At 39.0% G+C, this 19,575-nt stretch overlaps 1 protein-coding gene across 3 annotated transcripts in view; it reads left to right on the forward strand.

Annotated features, from left to right (window-relative positions):
• Positions 1-902: 902 nt before the first annotated feature.
• grm1a (glutamate receptor, metabotropic 1a) overlaps positions 903-19,575 on the forward strand; it is a 43,058-nt gene continuing 24,385 nt past the window's right edge. For all 3 annotated transcript variants that reach the window (XM_017712987.2, XM_017712988.2, XM_017712990.2), the window contains exons 1-3: positions 903-1,020; positions 3,101-3,948; positions 8,625-8,874. In XM_017712987.2, the coding sequence (XP_017568476.1) occupies positions 3,213-3,948; positions 8,625-8,874 (986 nt within the window). In that variant the 5' untranslated portion in view covers positions 903-1,020; positions 3,101-3,212. The remainder of the gene's footprint in view (positions 1,021-3,100; positions 3,949-8,624; positions 8,875-19,575) is intronic.

Here is a 19,575-nt window from a genome sequence, read left to right on the forward strand (position 1 = left end):
TACCACCACCTTAAAGACATCTTTAAGAGTCTGTAAGTTTTTCTGCAATAAAACATTTTGCATCAAACCACTCTGAAAGAATGTGTTTACATTGGAACGATCAAATAATACAGAAATAAAAAAAAAGTAATTAAATTAAAATTAAATGTGGCAGGGTTACCCTGTAAGGTGAGTTTATGGGCAGATTAAATGATCCAGTAGTTCATTTACCCTGAGAGTATAATTTCACCAGAGACTAGACTTTGTGTTTGCTTGGAAAACCAGTTAGAGGAATGCCAACAAGAAAGACAACATTTTTATTGTGTGTCTACTTCCTTTGTATGAATAAATTTGTTATGTTTTATTTCAAATGTTTGTTGATGTTTGTGAGGACTAATATTTTTTTTTGTTAGGATAATTGCATGAACCTTCAACTACAGGACGTGCTTTTAACATGAGGGCATCTAGCATCGCACCAGGGCAACTTATCATGGACTAAAACATTAAGGCCAACTTCATCATCTCGGTCTGAAGATCTACACTGACAATCAGTGCGCTGTATCAACTGATACCAAAAAATGCAGCTTTTTAACTCAAAGAAGTAACTAACAGTTTTGAGTTCATTGAACTCATATTTAGTGAACAGAGAAATAAGTTCAATGAATCCAGTTGGTTCAGTGATTCGCTTGTGTTTATGCACACCATGGTTTATTTGTGCACATTATTATTAGTAGTAGTAGTACTGATAGTATTATTATACCTATATGAATTGTAAACATTGTTGCTGTTGTTGTACCAGGATGTATTTATTTTTGCTTAATCTGATTCAGATGTAATGCAGGTTCTGCCAAGATGTGGCAACGGGCGAATGAGCACAGGAGGAGGAGGAGGCAGAGCAAGAGAGAGTCACACACACACAGAGAGAGAGAGAGAGAGAGAGAGAGAGAGAGAGTCTCTCGTTGGTTGAGGGAGCAAACTGAAGTATCACATCCCGGCACCGGCTGCTCCAGAAGCTGGGAAGGCGATGCATGAAGGGCTCAGGTGCGTAGCTACCGAATTCCTCTACAGATGTCAGATGTCCTGACCGGCGCTCGCGCGTTGGTCGGACAGATGTAGGGAAACAGCGCGGATGAGGCAGCGCGTTGTTTATTATAATTCTATATGGCCGTGTGGTCGTTCAGCTGAATGTGGACGGCTGAAGCCAGCGACGTTTGCAAACGGGTGAATGAAAAGGAGAAGTCGCTCGCTCGCTGCGCTGAATTGTCTCTCGTGACGCGGCTCGTCTGTAACGGATCTTAGTATAGCTGCTATAGGCTGCACTTCACTGAGGAGCGAGGCTGGCGCGATGTTTGTTACACAGAGAGCGTCCATGCTGAAAAGCAGACATGGGTTTGTTCTCGTTTCTAAAACGGCGTGACTGCCTATCTTTGCAGGCGAGTCGGGTCGTCCAGCGCGTCGTGGCGCGCGGGGTAGTTCTCCTTTCACCTTCAAGGCGCGTGCTGGTGTCCATGTGCGCTGTCCACGGTCCTGAACCAGGCTGCAGGGCGACTGGGCCCCCCAAAAGGTCGATTTCTATATTAGTCTTCTTCCATCCTTGGACTAGATCTACTGTACGCACTGATATATAGCCATGCCCCGGCTATTACGGTAAACTGATTGCGAGAGATTTGCTTGTACAGTTTTTACACCAAACGATGCGCTGTAGGCGTGTATTCAAGCGTTATGTGAAGGAGCGCTGGTCTATGCCGAGCAGGGTTTACCCACAGTTGAACGTGGAAATGTTTTCCAGTATACGTTTCACGGCTTTGACCTTTACACAGCAAAATCGCCAGAGCTGTTTTCACTCGGAGAGCTGAATTCAATCTTACAACCTTTGATTCACTCCCACAGTGTTTGATTCACTGTCCTAGTGTTCAATTCACTCTTAATAGTCTTGGCTTCACTGTTACAGTGTTGAATTTAATCTCACAGCGTTTGACTCACTCTCACAAAGTGTGATTCACTATCCTAGTGTTGAATTCACTATTCATAGTGTTGTTTTCATTTTACAGTGTTACACTCTCACAGTGTTTTATTCACCTATCCAGTGTTTGATTCACTGTTATGGTGTTAAATACGTTGCTAATAGTGCTGGCTTCACTTTTACAATGTTGAATTTACGCAGGTGTTGAATTCACTTTTAGTCATGTTGGTTCACTTTTACAGTGTTGGACTCACTCTTATAGAGTTGAATTCACTCGTCATAGTGTTGAGTTCATATTTACAGTGAAGCATTCAATCATAGAGTGTTGAATTCATGCTTATAGAGTTGAATTCACTCTTACTTGGATTCACTCTTAATAGTGTTGGATTCGCTTGTGCAATGTTGAAGTCAATTATATAGTGTTGAATTCATGCTTGTAGAGTTGAATTCACTTTAGTGTTGGCTTCACTATTAAGAGTGTTGGATCCACGTGTACGACGCTGAAGTCAATCATACAATGTTGAATTCGTGCTTATAGAGTTGATTTCACTCTTAATAGATGAAGGGCTGAATTCACTCTTGTGCAGTGTTGAGTTCACTCTGACAGTGTTGAATTCACCCTTACAGTGTTGAATTCTCTACTAAAAGCCATGGGTTCACTTTTACATTGGTGAGTTAATGCTTACAGTGTTAAATTCACTTGGACGAACACAATTTGCCTTTTAAGTATTGAGCGAAAATTCACATGACGTGTCAGTCAGTTAAACATAACCACAGTGTTGCATCAACACATTAAAAAAAAACTTAAAAACAAGGAAAAAACAACTGAGACATTTCAATTATATAAGTTAAATGCTCTATGTATTGTTGGTGTAGCTGTAGTGTTTGCTCTTAAAGTGTTTTTGTTCCACTCTAACAGCGTTGAAGTCGTTCTAACAGTGTTGAATTCACCCTTGGGTTCCCTCTTCCAGCGTTCATTCGTGTCAAACTGGGCTTTAATAGACACTGTAGGTGTTCATTTATCACTGCAGGTCTGCTTTGGCCGCTGGGGATTCTGCTGCGTGCGGCTGGGTAATTGGGGATGCTTAAAGTGTTACACTTTCTCTGGCCTACTTTTCCTTCCTGCACGGCCTTTAACTGTCTGCTCTCTCTCTCCAGGATGCTCGTGGACGCTCCTCCATCCTCCTCGTGCCAAGCCATGCTCGCTTCGTTAAACACGGATCCAGCGCGCACCCCCAGCCGCTCCTAGTCCCCGCAGGCACGCCTGAACATGTATCATCGCCCGTGGCGCGCGCCTGTCCCGCTGCTTCTCGCGCTGCTCCTACTGCTGCTGCCGGCGGCGCTCTTTTCCTCCCCGCGCGCGTTCGCAAGCCTCCACGAGCGTTCGGCGGTGCCGCGCGCCGTGGCGCGCTCCGTGGCCCGCATGGACGGCGACGTGATCATCGGCGCGCTCTTCTCCGTGCACCACCAGCCGTCGGCCGAGCGCGTAGCCGAGCGGAAGTGCGGCGACGTGCGCGAGCAGTACGGCATCCAGCGCGTGGAGGCCATGTTCCACACGCTGGACCGCATCAACGCCGACCCGAACCTGCTGCCCAACATCAGCCTGGGCTGCGAGATCCGGGACTCGTGCTGGCACTCGTCTGTGGCGCTCGAGCAGAGCATCGAGTTCATCCGCGACTCGCTCATCTCCATCCGGGACGACTCCAAAGAGGGCGCCAAGTGGTGCGTGGACGGAACGCCCTCCAGCCACCCGCCGCCCACAAAGAAACCCATCGCGGGGGTCATCGGGCCCGGCTCCAGCTCCGTGGCCATCCAGGTGCAGAACCTCCTGCAGCTCTTCAACATCCCGCAGATCGCCTACTCGGCCACCAGCATTGACCTCAGCGACAAGACCCTCTTCAAGTATTTCCTGCGGGTCGTGCCCTCAGACACGCTGCAGGCGCGAGCCATGCTGGACATCGTGAAACACTACAACTGGACTTACGTGTCCGCCGTGCACACAGAGGGTAAGACATCAGTTCTGTCTTATTTTGGAGAAATGTGCCTAATGAATAACGGATTATCTATCTATCTATCTATCTATCTATCTATCTATCTATCTATCTATCTATCTATCTATCTATCTATCTATCTATCTGCCTATGTGTCTGTCACATTTTAATATACAACTTTTTAGTATATCACTTAACGTATTGGGAAAACAATAAAACATAAATCTAATATATTTTATAACTTTTTCAGAGGCCACTTTTTATGTTAAATTCAGCACAGTAACTGTGCCCTTAAATGCGCACAGTATCTATCTATCTATCTATCTATCTATCTATCTATCTATCTATCTATCTATCTATCTATCTATCTATCTATCTATCTATCTATCTATCTATCTATCTATCTATTTATCTATCTATCTATCTATCTATCTATCTAGGCATATTTCTTTTTTAATCTATTTTGTCTGTATATGTGTGTCTATCCATCTACATATGGGTTTGTGTCTGTTTGTCCATTTGACACTGACTTTTGCATTAAAGACTAAACACTGAAATTGGCAGTTTGATACATTGAATTTCAGTATAATAGTCAGAGCAGCACTCTTTATTCCTGTCGATGTATAATTAAATGCTAATTCTATTCCATTAGATGTGTACAAGTGGGCTCTCTATCTCTCTAATTATTTGCATATCTAAGCATGCCTTAATTAATCAATCAGCTTCTCCATATTTAATGAGGGAACTAATGCATTCTTCCCTCTGCCGCTCCCCCTCCTGAGGCTAAATGGCCTGCACAGCTTTAGATTTACCAGTCACCACTGACCATTGAAATGCCTTTTAATGGTCTTATGCTTCTCTGAGAACCCTGAAATATTCTTGTCATATTTCAAAACTCTCAGATTACCGAGCTGACAGATTTCAACCTGTCCAATGTCTGAGCTCACCAACATTCCAAGCTGTCAGGTTTCTAAATGGTCCGATGTCTTTGCCATCTGATTTTTTTTATGGGCAATTTTTTTCTCTGACAGATGCCCAGACTGATACATTTCTTGGCTGCTCAAACAGTCAAAGTATATAGGCTAGGATTTCAGAGTTGGCCTCTGTAGAAGCTCAAACTCAGTTGACATTGGCTCATAAAATGTAAGTGAAGCAGCAGCTGGTTTATACACACAGTATAATCCCCTATGTTGTCTCCACCTCTATGCAGTGGTCTGTAGTGTACACTGTGTGGTCACACCTGTACAGCTGGTTCCACATATAAGCAGTTTAAGCAGACACTTAGGGTCCCTGAGCCATAAAGGGCCCCACAAGTAGTAATAGTTCGTGAAATAATACACATACCACTTATAATTTATTCTCGTGTTTCCATATTATAAAAATTTTGTTTGTCTATTGTAAGCTATTATAAATAATTGATTTGTTCATATAGAGCTTTGAAAGCTGAAGTTTATTTACACAAACATTATGGAAATTGCTGAAATATTTGTTCATTCTTGCTTACCGAATAATATGACTGAAGTGAGCAGGGGGACCCCAAATATAATGTCGCTTGGGCCTACATACAGCTGTATGCAAAAGTTTGGACACCCCTGGTCATTATGTTTTGTCGGTTTTTAAGTGAATATAAGTTATCACATCCTGTATAGAGAACACATTCCTAAACAAATGTTAATGCACAATTACTGTGTTTTTGTTTTAAGATATTGGGGAGAAAATTTGACATGAAATGTGACCTGTGCAAAAAATACAGTACATTTCAATTTTATGGTTTATTTTTTTCTGATGTGTTAAACTTAGCAAATAACAGAAATGGACATATTTAAGGGTATTTACTGTGGAGCATTAGTTCACTTCAAAACATTCAATTTGGCTGGAGATGTTCATACTTTTGTGTACAACTATATGCTCAGAAATGGCCCTAGCTGGTTTGACACTCTATGTGTGGCAAAGTTTTTGATGTGAGTAATGTTTGATGTCCAGAGAAGTATGAAACTGAAAATTGTGTCTCTCAGTCATAATATACTTTGGGAGTTCAGTTCTCTCAGGCCTTACTGACCTTACTGATTGAAAACATAATTGATGTGGTAACAAGCAGTTTAGCTGTTTTTTGAATATGTTATTTGATTACAATGGCGTTATATTCTTCATCAGCCCAGTGGCAATTAGGCATGAAATGTCCTTTACATGTTTATCTTGTGACACCAATGGGTGACCTCAAAATGCTGTTGTTATACATTTGCAGTAGCTAAAAATACAGATTTGAGATTGCATTTTTCATAAAAGTAGGTATGCATGAATTTAGCATTGAAAGTGGACCCATATATAAGCACACACACAGTTAGGCACAGCAGCAGCAGCTGCACTCTGCCACAGACATCTTCAATGCTGCCTGTTGCCCCTAGCAACAGCAGAGGTCCTTGATTGCATTAATTACCTGGCCTGATTCAGATCTATCTGTCTGACTAGCTAAAGCATTTTAAATGGCCAAGTCTCAATGAGCATCAGTTTGTCATCCCTATGATTGGCAAATGGCAGAAAAATTGGATTGCATAATTGTGTCCCTGGTGCAGCGATGGAATCTTACAGTCCAGTGTTATCAAAGCAACACAAGAGAGAAATGATGGAATTAGGGTTGTAGTGCATTGTTGAGATAGATTAATTTAGTATCATAAGTTAGAGGTCATAAAATGGAACACACAGGTCACAATATGTGAAACTGAGAGAGAAAAGAGAGAGAGAGAGAGAGAGAGAGAGAGAGAGAGAGAGAGAGACAGACAGAGTGGAAGAGAGACATTCAGAAAAAGACACTACAGCCTGAAGGAGCCAGTGTGTTAAATACAAAACATAGAAAGTTATGAACTGTCAAGGTTACATCTGGTATGGCAGCCCTAAAGGGCCATGGATTTGCATGTTTTTTACTCCAAGACATGATATTAATGTCATTATCACATTATTTTTTTCCAAGTTATTTATATCATTACCACAATATAATGGATATTTTAGCGAGACAACATTTGTTATGTTGTGACAGTAGCATAGAAATGTTGAGAACCTGAGAAAATAATATTCATTGGATCATGATAATAATATTAAAAAATGTAAAGAAATTACATAAATTTTTTATAATTGGAAAAAAAATGAGTAAAAAAACATCTTTGGCTCATGCATGGCTTCTGTAAGTTGGGGCTTGTGACATCTTTATAATAATTCTTCTCATTCTTTTGTTTTGCATGTTTCACTATTATTTTATACTACATCTTTAGAATGTACATGGAAAAACTCCATGGGGAGAACTCCTAGCAACACAAAGCTAATCTCAGTATATAAAACCATTCATTCACTCTTTCACTTCATTCTCTAATCCACCTAATAAGAATACCTTGCATGTTCACACCTCTGTTGGATTGGAGTTTTAGTTCATTTCTAAGAGAAATTGACATTGACTTGCACTCAGTGTCCTCCAGAGGCACCTGTTCAACTTCAGAGTCAATTCAATTCAGTTTAATTCCATTCTCTTCAATTCTGTTCTGTTCTGCAGTTCACTGCACTTCACTTTGGTCTCGTTCAGTTAAAATTAGTTCATTTCATTTCAGTACAATGAATTCAATTTAGTTTAATTAATTTCGGTTCAGTTTCATTCCATTTTGTTTAATTCAGTTTATTTCTAGACAATTCATTGAGTTCGCATCACGTCACACCACTTCACATCACATCATGTCAGTGCAATTTGGTTTAGTTTAGTCCAGTTAATTTACATGAATTTGAGTTTAATTCAGTTCAGTTTAGTTCTGTCTAATTTAATTTGTTTCAGTTAAGTTCAGTTCATTTAACTTCAGGTCATCTCAGTTTAACATTTAAAAACTCTTTGAAATTGTAAGGTCTTTTTATATTCCCTGCGGTTCCTTGCTCCAAACAAGTTTCCCTTCAAATGTCGCTCCAATGTGTTACTGTAAATAAAACTTCATAAGAAGTTGACCTTTCAAAGTCAAAGGGAAGAATGTAATGAAGCTGATATTTGGGTACAGTGTTATTCAAATCAAGCAGTATTATCAGACTTTAGTCTGCATCTATGCATGCAATCACCAGCTCTCTCGTTCTCCCCACTCTCATGATTAAAAGAGCTGTCCAGAGTGCATGCAGTCAACAGCAATGACCTCTACTCTGGGTACTGCACCAGTTGTATTGCACTGAATTATGCATGAGACTGGATGGCTTTTGTCTTTTGGTGGCACCATAGAGTTTAATAGCAAGTGACTTCCCATCCAAATTGCATTTTGTTGCATACTTTGTTATGTGAATGTGTGATATGTTGAAATAAACAATGAGTGTGAATGCTAACTGAAAGTCTATAGTGCATTTGGTTTTCCAAATGAATATTCATGTTATGTTTTTATGTTGACCATTTCAGATTGAACCTGGCTGCCATTTGCATCTCAAATGGTAGTGACCATCTCTCCATTTCATGTCTTTTTCAGTTGCCTGTGTCCATTTTGTGTCTTCCATTGTGAACTGTCGTCCATTTCTAATCCCGGGTTCTGGCTGCTCTGCCTGTGTTGAGTCACTGGAGGTAACCCAGCCTCCATTTTGGATCTTTTAAAAAAATATGCTGCACTTCTTTGACTTACTAGTTTTCATCAGTTGCATGCATTTCCAATCTGGCCAATCTGCTGTTTTCTGTTTCAACTCAGGCAACTATGGTGAAAGTGGCATGGAGGCATTTAAGGAACTAGCATCAGAGGAGGGGCTGTGCATTGCCCACTCTGACAAGATCTACAGCAATGCCGGGGAGAAACACTTTGACCGTCTGCTGAGGAAGCTGCGGGAACGCCTGCCCAAGGCCCGTGTGGTGGTCTGCTTCTGCGAGGGCATGACCGTGCGCAGCCTCTTGATGGCCATGCGACGCCGAGGCGTTTCTGGAGAATTCTTGCTCATTGGAAGGTAAGGATGTTTGAAATCCTTTTGAAAGTAATGATAAGAGGCATGTGGGGAGATGCCAGTGTGAGCCATGTCTATCTTCAGGGCATTTCCTCAAAACATAGTCAAGTCAAATTTATTTATATGGCACATTTTAAAATCAACAAAAGTTGGCCAAATTGCTGCAAATCTTATTAACTGTTGGGATTGAATAGTCACATTTCATTGCAAGAGTCAAACAACATCATTCAAAGAATATCCCTATGAATCCAAAGCCATCAAACCAGGAAGGTCAACAACCAAAACACTACAAGAAATAAAAACACAAAGAGAACCATAGCAATAAGGAAAAAGAGAAGTGAGAATAACCATAGCTTGAAGTAGCAGTGTAAATGTACAACTTTGCAACCAATGTATCAGACACATGACATTCAGTCTACCCTTATCAAGTCGTAAAGACATGAAATTGTCACCAAACCTTAACTACTACTTATCTGCATTCAGCTAGTTGTGAAGTAATTTTATTACACACTTCTATAACCTAAGAATAGCTCAGTTGGTTTGTGTTGAAGTCACTGTAGTTACTGAATAATAAGCCTTAGCATGCCATCAGTTTTGGATTTTAAGGGGTTAAATACATGCATTTTAAATACCTTATTACCACAATACTAGCCAACCACAGAACACAGTAGGATTTTACATTACAATGTGCATTATTAAATTCAGAGCTACATTGTATAAAGTTGTTTATTCAGTGTACAACATCACTCTATGAATGCTATATATTTCTACAATGATCTGTGACAACTAACTATTGGACAGTCCAAAACAACTGTAAATATCTCTACATAGATTCCACATGGGTGGTTGTACTTTACACAAACAATCTGTGTGGTGACCCAGATATTGTATTGGCTTTTCTTTCCAACCATTCTCTTTCACCTTTCAGCGAGTGGTCTGTATAACAAATCCTTTTTGAAAATCAGTCTAAGGTGCATAAAGATAATTGGCACGAAAGTTTCTTCTAGATGTGAGTGAATCCCTTTTATAAAAGCTTTCTTTTCCAAACAAGCACAAGATGAAGTGCCAAAACCTGTATTTCTTTCACTGACTCAAAACGATGAGGCAGTGGAATGCTTAGCTGCGTGTTACCACCAAGCACACAAGTGCAAAGACAAACACACACAAGTTTCCAGGGAAACTGATTGAGATTTAAAATGTTGGGTGCCAACAGAGGCACTTTTCACCACTAATGAATAAGTTGTGATGCAGTCGCTGGAACACCAATCTAGAGGGTGAATTCTGCTCCCTGTCAACACTCTGCTCTTGTCTTCTGCTGTGTGTGTGTATGTGTGTGTATGTGTGTGTGTGTGTGTGTGTGTGTGTGTGTGTGTGTGTGTGTGTGTGTGTGTGTGTGTGTGTGTGTGTGTGTGTGTGAAAGAGAATAAGCAAGAGAGACAGAGAAATAGAAATAGAGAGAGAAAAAGAATGAGAGAGAGAATGGTTTGATCTGAAGTTTGGAAAGATGCTGCAGGCTGAGCATTAAATATTCAATCTGGCAGCCTCTCAGGAAATGTAGGTTTATGCCAAAAAACCTGTTGTTCTGTAGTGTTTCTTTTTAATGCCACAGTACAATATGACGTAAAATCATTACTGATGCTTTAAATATGAATAGGAATTAATGACACTTCTCATAAACAATGCACCAAACCAAATTCACTGATTTACAGTATTAGTGTGGTAGTCAAGACCACTAGTGATGAGTATGAGTCAACATTGAGGTCTGGACACATCGATCCTGAGTCAAGACCAAGATTATGTAGCAGTAAAGTCTGAGTTAAGAGCGAATATTTTATATATTTATTTTATATAAATAAATATTATTATATAATACTCAAAGCCTCACACTGCACTGATATTTTTGGAGGCAAATGATGGTTATTCTCTGTCCCTTCTTAAAAACATATTGGGACACACCAACTAAAGTCAGCTGAATATAGACCAAACAACATCCACACATTATTATTAAATTAAAACAACCAATCTGCCCAGTTAAGATATCATAGTAAGGATCAATTATATTCACAATTAGCAGCAAACAGTTGTAGGGCTGAAATCTCAAACTCAGCTTACCTCGGGGCCAATAGCCAGTTCACCTTCTCTAAAAAAGTCAATAGAAAATATGTATGAAAATATGAGAAAAAGTGAATCCTGTATTTTTTTTCAAAATATAAATTTTAATAACATATATGAATGCATTTAAATGCATCTAAGTCAATGCTTGTTAGCAAATCTTCTGTCACAACAAACCACCACTACGACTACTAGTACTATTACCACTACTACTACTTCTTCTTCTTATTATTATTATTAATAATAATATTAATAATAATAATAATAATAATAATAATGCATGGAGTGTTTAATAAACATTTTAGCTTTCACTTGAATTAAATAAACTAACATTTAACTGTCAAATTACTTGGGAATATATAACATTGGCGTTTCTGCTAATCGCAAGTGAAGTTTTTGCAAGTGACGAGTTGGGATTGGAAAGCAGTTATCAGCATTCTCAGTGGTTTCGTTTAATGATTCTGTTCATTTCTTAATTATGACAAGCTGTATCTACCACTGTGTTAGGAATAGATAAATTATGAAAAATTCAATTTTTAATTACCTCAGATAGAGACACTACACTCCTCAACAATTTCAGAGTCCACCTTCCCTGGAGACAGAGACACAACCAAGTCCAAAGATGCCAAGACCAAGACAAAACTGAAACCATCAATCTATTCAAAGTACGTTTGTGTTTGTGAAAGTACCTGTGCCAGTAGAGTGAAATGCAGTCAGAGTTAAATGCATTTTAACAGTAGTCACCATTATTGTCACTATTGCTGAAAGAAAAAAAAAATTGCCAAGCATCATCAACTAGCTGCCAAACAGCTATATGTCTTAGATGGTGCTTTGTTGTCATTTCACTGCATGTCAGCTCCTCTGTTAAAGTTAGAAATACACAGTAGGAACTGTGCTTCTTGGAAATTGGATTTTGTTGAAACTTCTCAAACTGACATTTCTCACAACAGTACCTGTTGTTGTGTCTGGAGCTTCACAAAAGCCCCAAATAAGTTTTTGTTGGTTTTGTATTGTATGTTGCAAATGCAAAGAACACACTGAAAGAGGAACCTCACAGAAACAAACATCTGCCAACAAAAGATCAGCAGTCTAGTCCATACAAAGAAACAGCTTTTGCTGAACATTCAAACTGAAATTAAACCATGACTAAGAGGTTAAAATGCAGAATGTCACTTTTAATTTCTGACCTATCATAAAAAAACATGTATCTCCAAAATGGTAACTTTACAGGAGAAGGCAAAAACACACTTTCTTAACTTTTTTAAAAAAGGATGGACTACTAACTAGGCTATGGTCAAGTGGCCTGGTACTGCTAGGGCCCTCAGAGAGCCTTGGGGGTCCTCAGAGCGGGAAGGTCCAAGGTGCATCCAAAACCAGTCCACTGCAGTGAATGAAATAAAGGCTCTCGGCCCCTACCCTGCCACCTCATGCAAATAGAAATTGAACAGCACGTCCCTCAGCCCTCTTCAATTAATTACACACTCAGATTATGCACACATGATTTGTGTATAATCTATTTTGTATAATGACATTTAAAATCATTACAAGCCCCCTAACACCACAAATGCACAGGAAAACAACTGTGAAGGAAATAATAGGTTAGTGCACTCTGACTGAGAATGAATCATTTTGTTTATTTACATTACATTTTCATTCCTAAATAAACAAACACTAGGCCATAGTCAGAGTGTGGGGGTGGCAGGGCCTTCAAAGATGTTTCTTCCCAGGGGCCTTGTACGACAGTGACTTGCCCCTGCTTTTAATGTATTGAAATCTGAAAAAAGATTTTATTCCAAGTAATTTCGGACCATTTTAATTGATCTATTTAGCTGCTGTACAAATGTATTTTTACTTTATTTGATAGTTAAACAGTTAAACAGCCTTTCACACTGGTAATGACATACAAACACAAAGGCAGGTCTGTAGTATAATCTTAAAACAACAGAAAGTGAAAAATACATATGAGTGTGACAGACTCATTAGTCAGAGCTAATGGGGAACAGATTAGGCTAGATGTCCTGTATCACAGGCTTATACAGCTGTATATCTGTGACAGAACTATATTTTACATGTGTAAAGATGTGTTGACACCTACGTTAATTAAAATAGGTAGCTGAATGACATTTACAATAAAACATTGCAACAGTTTAATAAGTATTGACCATGTTATTCAAAATAATGTCTAAGGCAAAAGGAGGAAATGCATTACCTGCGTAGCCAGCATAGGTTAGCCAGTGAGCTAATGGCTGGTTTCTTAGGGTGGGAGTTTTGTATTTGTGAAAAGCAGACTTTGGTATGATTCAGGAGGCATAATTGGCTGCTGATTATAATGCAATTTTCTTTTGTTCATGTGAAAGAAATGAAGATGGCAAATTGGATAAAATATATTCATTGATTGTGCTGGTAACTTTCTCCTTTGTCTTTCTCTACTAAACTTAACATCTTACTAGACTCTAGACATCTAACTTACTAGAGCTGTAGTTTTGAAACTTCAAACTTTTGAAACTGTTGCTCTGTTTTGATTGGCTTTCAGTATTAAATCTTATAAATTTAAACAGGCTTATGGTTTATGAGCTGAAACGCACATTTATTTTTGCTCTGGTATTCCATGGTATGTAAAAATGATGACAAGATTTTAAAATGACAATTACAAAATCAAATTATGTCAAATTTTTATTCCACATCTGAAAGGATAAATAAACACATTCTACCCATTTATAAAATAAAGGGCTCACTGATAGGTGGTGTTGAAGCTCACGATCGGTGCTGCTAACTGAAAAAATCAGAGCCATGCTGCTAAGCATGATAGCAGCTCAGGCAAGAGCTACACATATCGGACCTGTGCATTGTCTGCACACATCACTGAACATGTTAGATTTCAGCTTTCAGTCCAACACAAGTCACTTGACTTTTTGCTATCCTCTAAATGGGGCCACTATCCTCAAAATGGGTGTCATTTACCATCATTTAGCTACAGCCAAGCTTGTGCAGTGGTGTGGCAGGTTGGGACTGCTAACTAAGCTTTCTCCCAAACATCACAGAACAAGTTGGATTTTGGCTTACTATCGCTGTACTTTTGTTTTCTCAAACATTTTTATCAAATAAATTTATTTATTTCAAGAGAGTGCTGATTTTCAGAATCAAACCTGTGCTGCACTAAACCTGTGCTAGATGGCACTGATTGGGTCTGTAGCTTGCGTTAAGATCTGAACAGAGAACAGCTTTACACCAAAGAACAGATTTAAGTTCACCTTTCTGTCCCTTCAGTGGTTTCTTGACTCCACACTCTCAGATTTAAATTATTATTTGTAATGATCTAAACTTTTGTCTATGCTTTAGTTAGCCTGAATAGAACATGTTCTGTGGTGGGCAGAGCTTTTAGCATGCTAGCAAAGCTAATGCTAACCAGCTCCTCTCTGCTAGTTTGCAGCACAGTTTAACATTTATGAATTGGTCATTAGATAGTATAACATTTATTGAATGATGCCTTGAAAATCATGCACTATGTTCACTCATTTGGTAACCATGTAAAGCGAACTCCTTTTTTCAATATTGAAATAACGCTAGACAAGATTGCAGAAAGTGTTATAGGTGCACCCACCAGCAGAAGGTATTAAAGTTTTTAAAAGTATTAAAAAAGTCTCTAAAGGCTGGAGCAAAGTCTTATGGACAGATGAAATGAGGATTAACCTGTAGCAGAATGGTAAAAAAATGGAGGGTAAAAAGTGATTTAAAGTGTATAACATCATCTGTGAAACATTATGGCAAGAATGGTTCACTTGGAACTGGCTCACTTTATTTATGATGTGACTTCTGACAGCAGCAGTATAAATTCTAAGGTGTAGAGAAGCATCTTAACGGCTTAAATCCTACCCAGTGCCTCAAGACTCTGTGAATGGCATGTCATCTTGCAGTGGGGAAATAACTACAGTGTTTTCCAGGGACAAAATGTTTGTATATTTTTGATTGGTTAAACCTGAGCCTTGCTTGAACATGAACTTCACATTCTGAAGAAAAGACTGAAGTTAAAAAAAGCCTCCCAAACAAGCAGGAACTGAAAAAGACTGCTTTACAGCCTCAGCTGAACATCACCAGGGATGATACTTGGCATCAAGTGTCTAGGGGTCACAGACTTCAGGCAGAAACTGACTGCAAAGGATTTTCTGGATAATTCAAGATTATGTTAATTTCACAGTTACTTATCACATCCCCCCCCCAACCCCTGAAGTAGAGGCCTATGTGTAAAAGGACTGCTGTTTCGCCTTATATGGATATAAATATCCTTACATTTCAACTTATCAGTTCCAGTCTTTAGCATAATAGGCACCATTCATTTTGAATGCAATGTGCTGGAGCCCAGAGAAAACAACAGAAAAAAATATGTCACTGTCCAATTACTCATGGACCATACTGTATGCTTATCTGCTTATGTGCGCATATTAAAATATTCATAGCTGTGAGCATCCACTAGTAAATGAGGGTAAGATTACCTACTGCATTCAGATTTGTTTTGTGTGTGTATATATATATATTTGTGTGTGTGTGTGTGTGTGTGTGTGTGTGTGTGTGTGTGTGTGTGTGTGTGTGTGTGTGTGAGAGGGAGAGGGAGAGAGTTTGCCTGGCTATGGCATCATGGTCAAAATAGCTTTAGGGCCGTAATGGAGATTTATTCATCAGAAGCTAGTCTGATGCTCTCATGCTAATTTGTGCCTCAGCCTTCAAGCCAAGACAGGAGCTGATGATGTTTATCTCGAAAAGATGAGCTAGAGAGAGAGACAGAGACAGAGGGAGAGAGAGAGAGAGAGAGAGGGAGAGAGAGAGAGGGGGGTAAAGAGCATGTGGATGGCTCTTGTGTGAAAAGAGTGGCTTTTCAGTGTTTAGTGTTCCTCTTCAGCAAAGGTCTACATATAGTCCTCCAGTGAAAATTGTGTGAATCTGTGTGTGTGTGTAGTGTGTGTGTGTGTGTGTGTGTGTGTGTGTGTGTGTGTGTTAAAGAGACACTCTGGCCTAAATTAAATATTTCCCCATCGCTACATCGCTGTTTGAAACATGCCTACCTGCCTCTGTCTCTGCCTCTACAGTCTGTGAAGTGAGATTTCTTGGTTTAAAGACCTCATGATTATGTATCTTGAGGTGGAAGTCAGGGGTGCCAATGGCCAACAAGTACCAGGACCCGAATCAGGGGGCTATAGCTTACATGCAGCAATTCCAACGTAAAATTAAGTAAACAAAGTCAGCCATACATTTTAACTTATAATATTGGTGTCATGTGCTTTATTTTTTTCTATTGTGCTGCTACAATTCTTATTCAGAACTACTTTTATACACACACACAAATATACTTTTATACACACACAAAAATAGTTTTATATATCACACAAATATGACGATAAGAAGAAAAATGAAGAACTATTAATAATTGTCACAGCCAACAAACAATTATTGTAAAGTAAAGAAGAGTTTGTGTTTCTTCTCTTTTGTCATTACTGATTATAACTATAATGAAACAACAGTCCATTTTGGCTTTAAAAACCCAGGGAACCTAAACCTAAATTTCTTTCTAATTAGCTCTAATTAGTAAGTACATGTACTGTAAACTCTGAATAATATTGCAATGACCAATAAATGACCGATATACACTCACCAGCCACTTTATTAGGTTACTATAATTACTTTATTACTAGTAAAAGGTTGGATCCCCTTTTGCCTTCAGAACTGCCTTAATTCTTCATGTCATACATTCAACAAGGTGTTGGAAACATTCCTCCGAGATTTTGGTTGGTTATTTGAGTTACTGTTGCCTTTCTATCATCTCGAACTAATCTTTATCAGTCAGATAAACTTAGTGAGCTAGAGTTAACCCAGCATAACCAAGAGCTAACAAGCTAGACCACCTATCTGTAGCTGCCTGTCGCCCATTCATTCATTTATCCACACACGAACGTGTTTGTTTATCAGGTTCATTCACGTCTTGCATTGTCCATCTGTTTGTTTCTTTGTCCATCCTTCTGCACATGTATTATATCAGTTATTGCCACATAAAAGCTGGATAATTATTTTAATTCCTTATGAGTGGCAGAGCAAGCTAGGAATGTTGGCCCGAGAGCTGTCCATCAAGCTGTTTAATAGCCACACCCTTGCAGTTGTAAGACAGGTCTTATCAGCTGTATTTAAGCCATATTTTATGATATTTATGTCTTATATTTTTTATTCAGACTTTGCTGAATGTTTAATATTACACTCAACTGGGGTTTAACAGTGTTTAACTGACAGGTTTATAATAACTGATATTTGACAACTGTTTTGCAGCTCAGCTATTACTAGTTTTGACAACCATCTCACAACCTCCAAATGATCTTGCATGAATTCAATTATGCTGACAGAATGTATTTTGATGGGAATTTGTATAGAGTTTGTAGGTGAGCATGCATCTAAATCTACATTATTAGAGTGTTTTTTTGCTTGAATGCTCATTTTTGTTGTGCAGTTGTTTGTGGTTTTTGATACCATTTGAAGCTGAAATTGTGCTAACCTCAGCATGGTTGTCATTATGATGAAGTGTGAATTGTTATTACAGCAGGGGTTCTCCCTCGTCCCCTTTGACCTCTCATTACTCATTAGCAACTCAATACAGAGTCACAGCATTTCACACACAGAGAACTAACAATATCTCGGTTAATCTGATAACAGAGCTGCTGAGGAAAATGTTATATTTGATTATATTATGTGGAGTTTGCATGTTCTCCCCGTGTCTGTGTCCTCCCATAGTCTAAAGACATGCTGTCACCCCAAGTGGACATGCTAAATTCCCCCTAGGTGTGAATGTTTGTGTGATTGTGAGTGTATATGTCTGTCTGTCTGTCTGCCCTGTGATGGGCTGGTTCTGTCCAGACTGTATCCTGCCTTCCGCCGTGACAGCTGGGATAGCAGTTTGGAAAATGTGAGTGTGTGTGTGTGTTTGTGTGTGTGTATCTGTGTGTGTGTTATAGGCTGGATATATACAGATATTTTTTTTTCTATAAACCACTGAAGCTCTACATTGCCTTGGGAAGCATAGTTGTTTAGTAAAAGGGGTCAGGTATATGCTTTACACCAGTAATCTGGATGTCCATTTAGCTCTGCTTTCACAGACTGTGAATTTGATCTCTCTCCACATTCAGACATATCTGATCTTTCTTCTTACATCTAAAAGCAAGCTCATTCAATGTCTGTTCATTTCAGATTTGAACCTTTATATACAGAGACAGTAATTATAGCTAATCACCACATGTTGACAGCATTTCTAATCTGATCAGGTATAACAGCAAAGCTGATCTGAGCATTTTTTCTCCACCGTCTAAGTACACGATCAGGCATTTATTTTCCGAAAAACAGATAATCCCTGTCACTCTCTAGCCTAACTTCCTGGCTTTGTAGCTCCGCTGTATCCTAGTATTACTTTTAACGTCAGTTCTGGGACAGCTCTCTCTTCAATGTTTAATGAAAGCTGTCTCTTCACATTTTGCTGAAGCACCACTTCTGCACAATGCCCTGATTTTTAATTAATAGTTTAATTTCATGCTTGATAACAGTGTTTTTTTTTTCACTTCCACCATTGTTTAAAAGCTGTGGCTGTGAATGACTATAGTAAAATCACTGCAAGCTCCTGTTGTTTTTAAAGGTCTCACAGTTTAAGAGGTCTTCTCTTTTTTTCACAAGATGTTTAAACAGTTTAAAACACTAACAAGAAAAGTATGAAACCAAATATCAGTAAGCAACTCACGCTTAATCATTGACAGTGATGTATGATGATGAGAGAAAAAGGACGAGTTTTATACACTCTTAAAAATAAAGGTTCCTAAATTGTTCTTGGCTTGAACAAATAGTACATGTAGGTTTTTTAAACTTTGAAAACTACACATCTAATTAAAGGAAAAGTGGTTCTTCTACACTGCTAAAAAAGTGATTTTTACTAAAAGCAAGGGTCAGTCTTGCACTTTAGATTAAAATGACTTTGCTTTAAATGACCTTATACTTTAATTATGTTCATTTTAGTAATTTGGTGGAGGCACAGGGGGTACAATGGGAAAAAAGTAAATAGCTGAATTAGAAAAAGAGCTGTCAGATCTCAGTTGTTGCATAGCTGTTGATTACAGTTTAAAACATTAAGTCCAAAATAGATTGTTATTTCATTTAGTTATAGTCAGTAATGACCTAAAGAAAGCAACTTTGTAGCAGTGCCATGTTCATTTGTTGACTTATATGTATACTTTCTTTTTTTTTTAATTATCATCAGATTTATCTTTATTGGGTTTTTTGCTAAATATTTATACAATGGAAAGAAATAAGGGAGGAGGAGACAACCCCCCCCCACCCCCCCAGACAAGAGACAAAAAAACACCTCAGCATTAGCACACAGTTCCACACACACAAAGTCCATGACTTGCAATGGGGATGGGGTGGGGGGGTACAGACAAACCCAGCACAGCAAGCGGCCATCCGGATCTGCAGCCATTAATCCGGCGCTGATCAGCAGACCCGTCATACCATACCGGGGGGGGGGGGGGGGGGGGGGGGGGGGGTTAAAAGCGGCGAAGGCGTTGAGATTTTTAT

The sequence above is a fragment of the Pygocentrus nattereri genome, chromosome 4 (genome assembly GCF_015220715.1).
Source record: "Pygocentrus nattereri isolate fPygNat1 chromosome 4, fPygNat1.pri, whole genome shotgun sequence".
NCBI classification, from domain to species: Eukaryota; Metazoa; Chordata; class Actinopteri; order Characiformes; family Serrasalmidae; genus Pygocentrus; species Pygocentrus nattereri.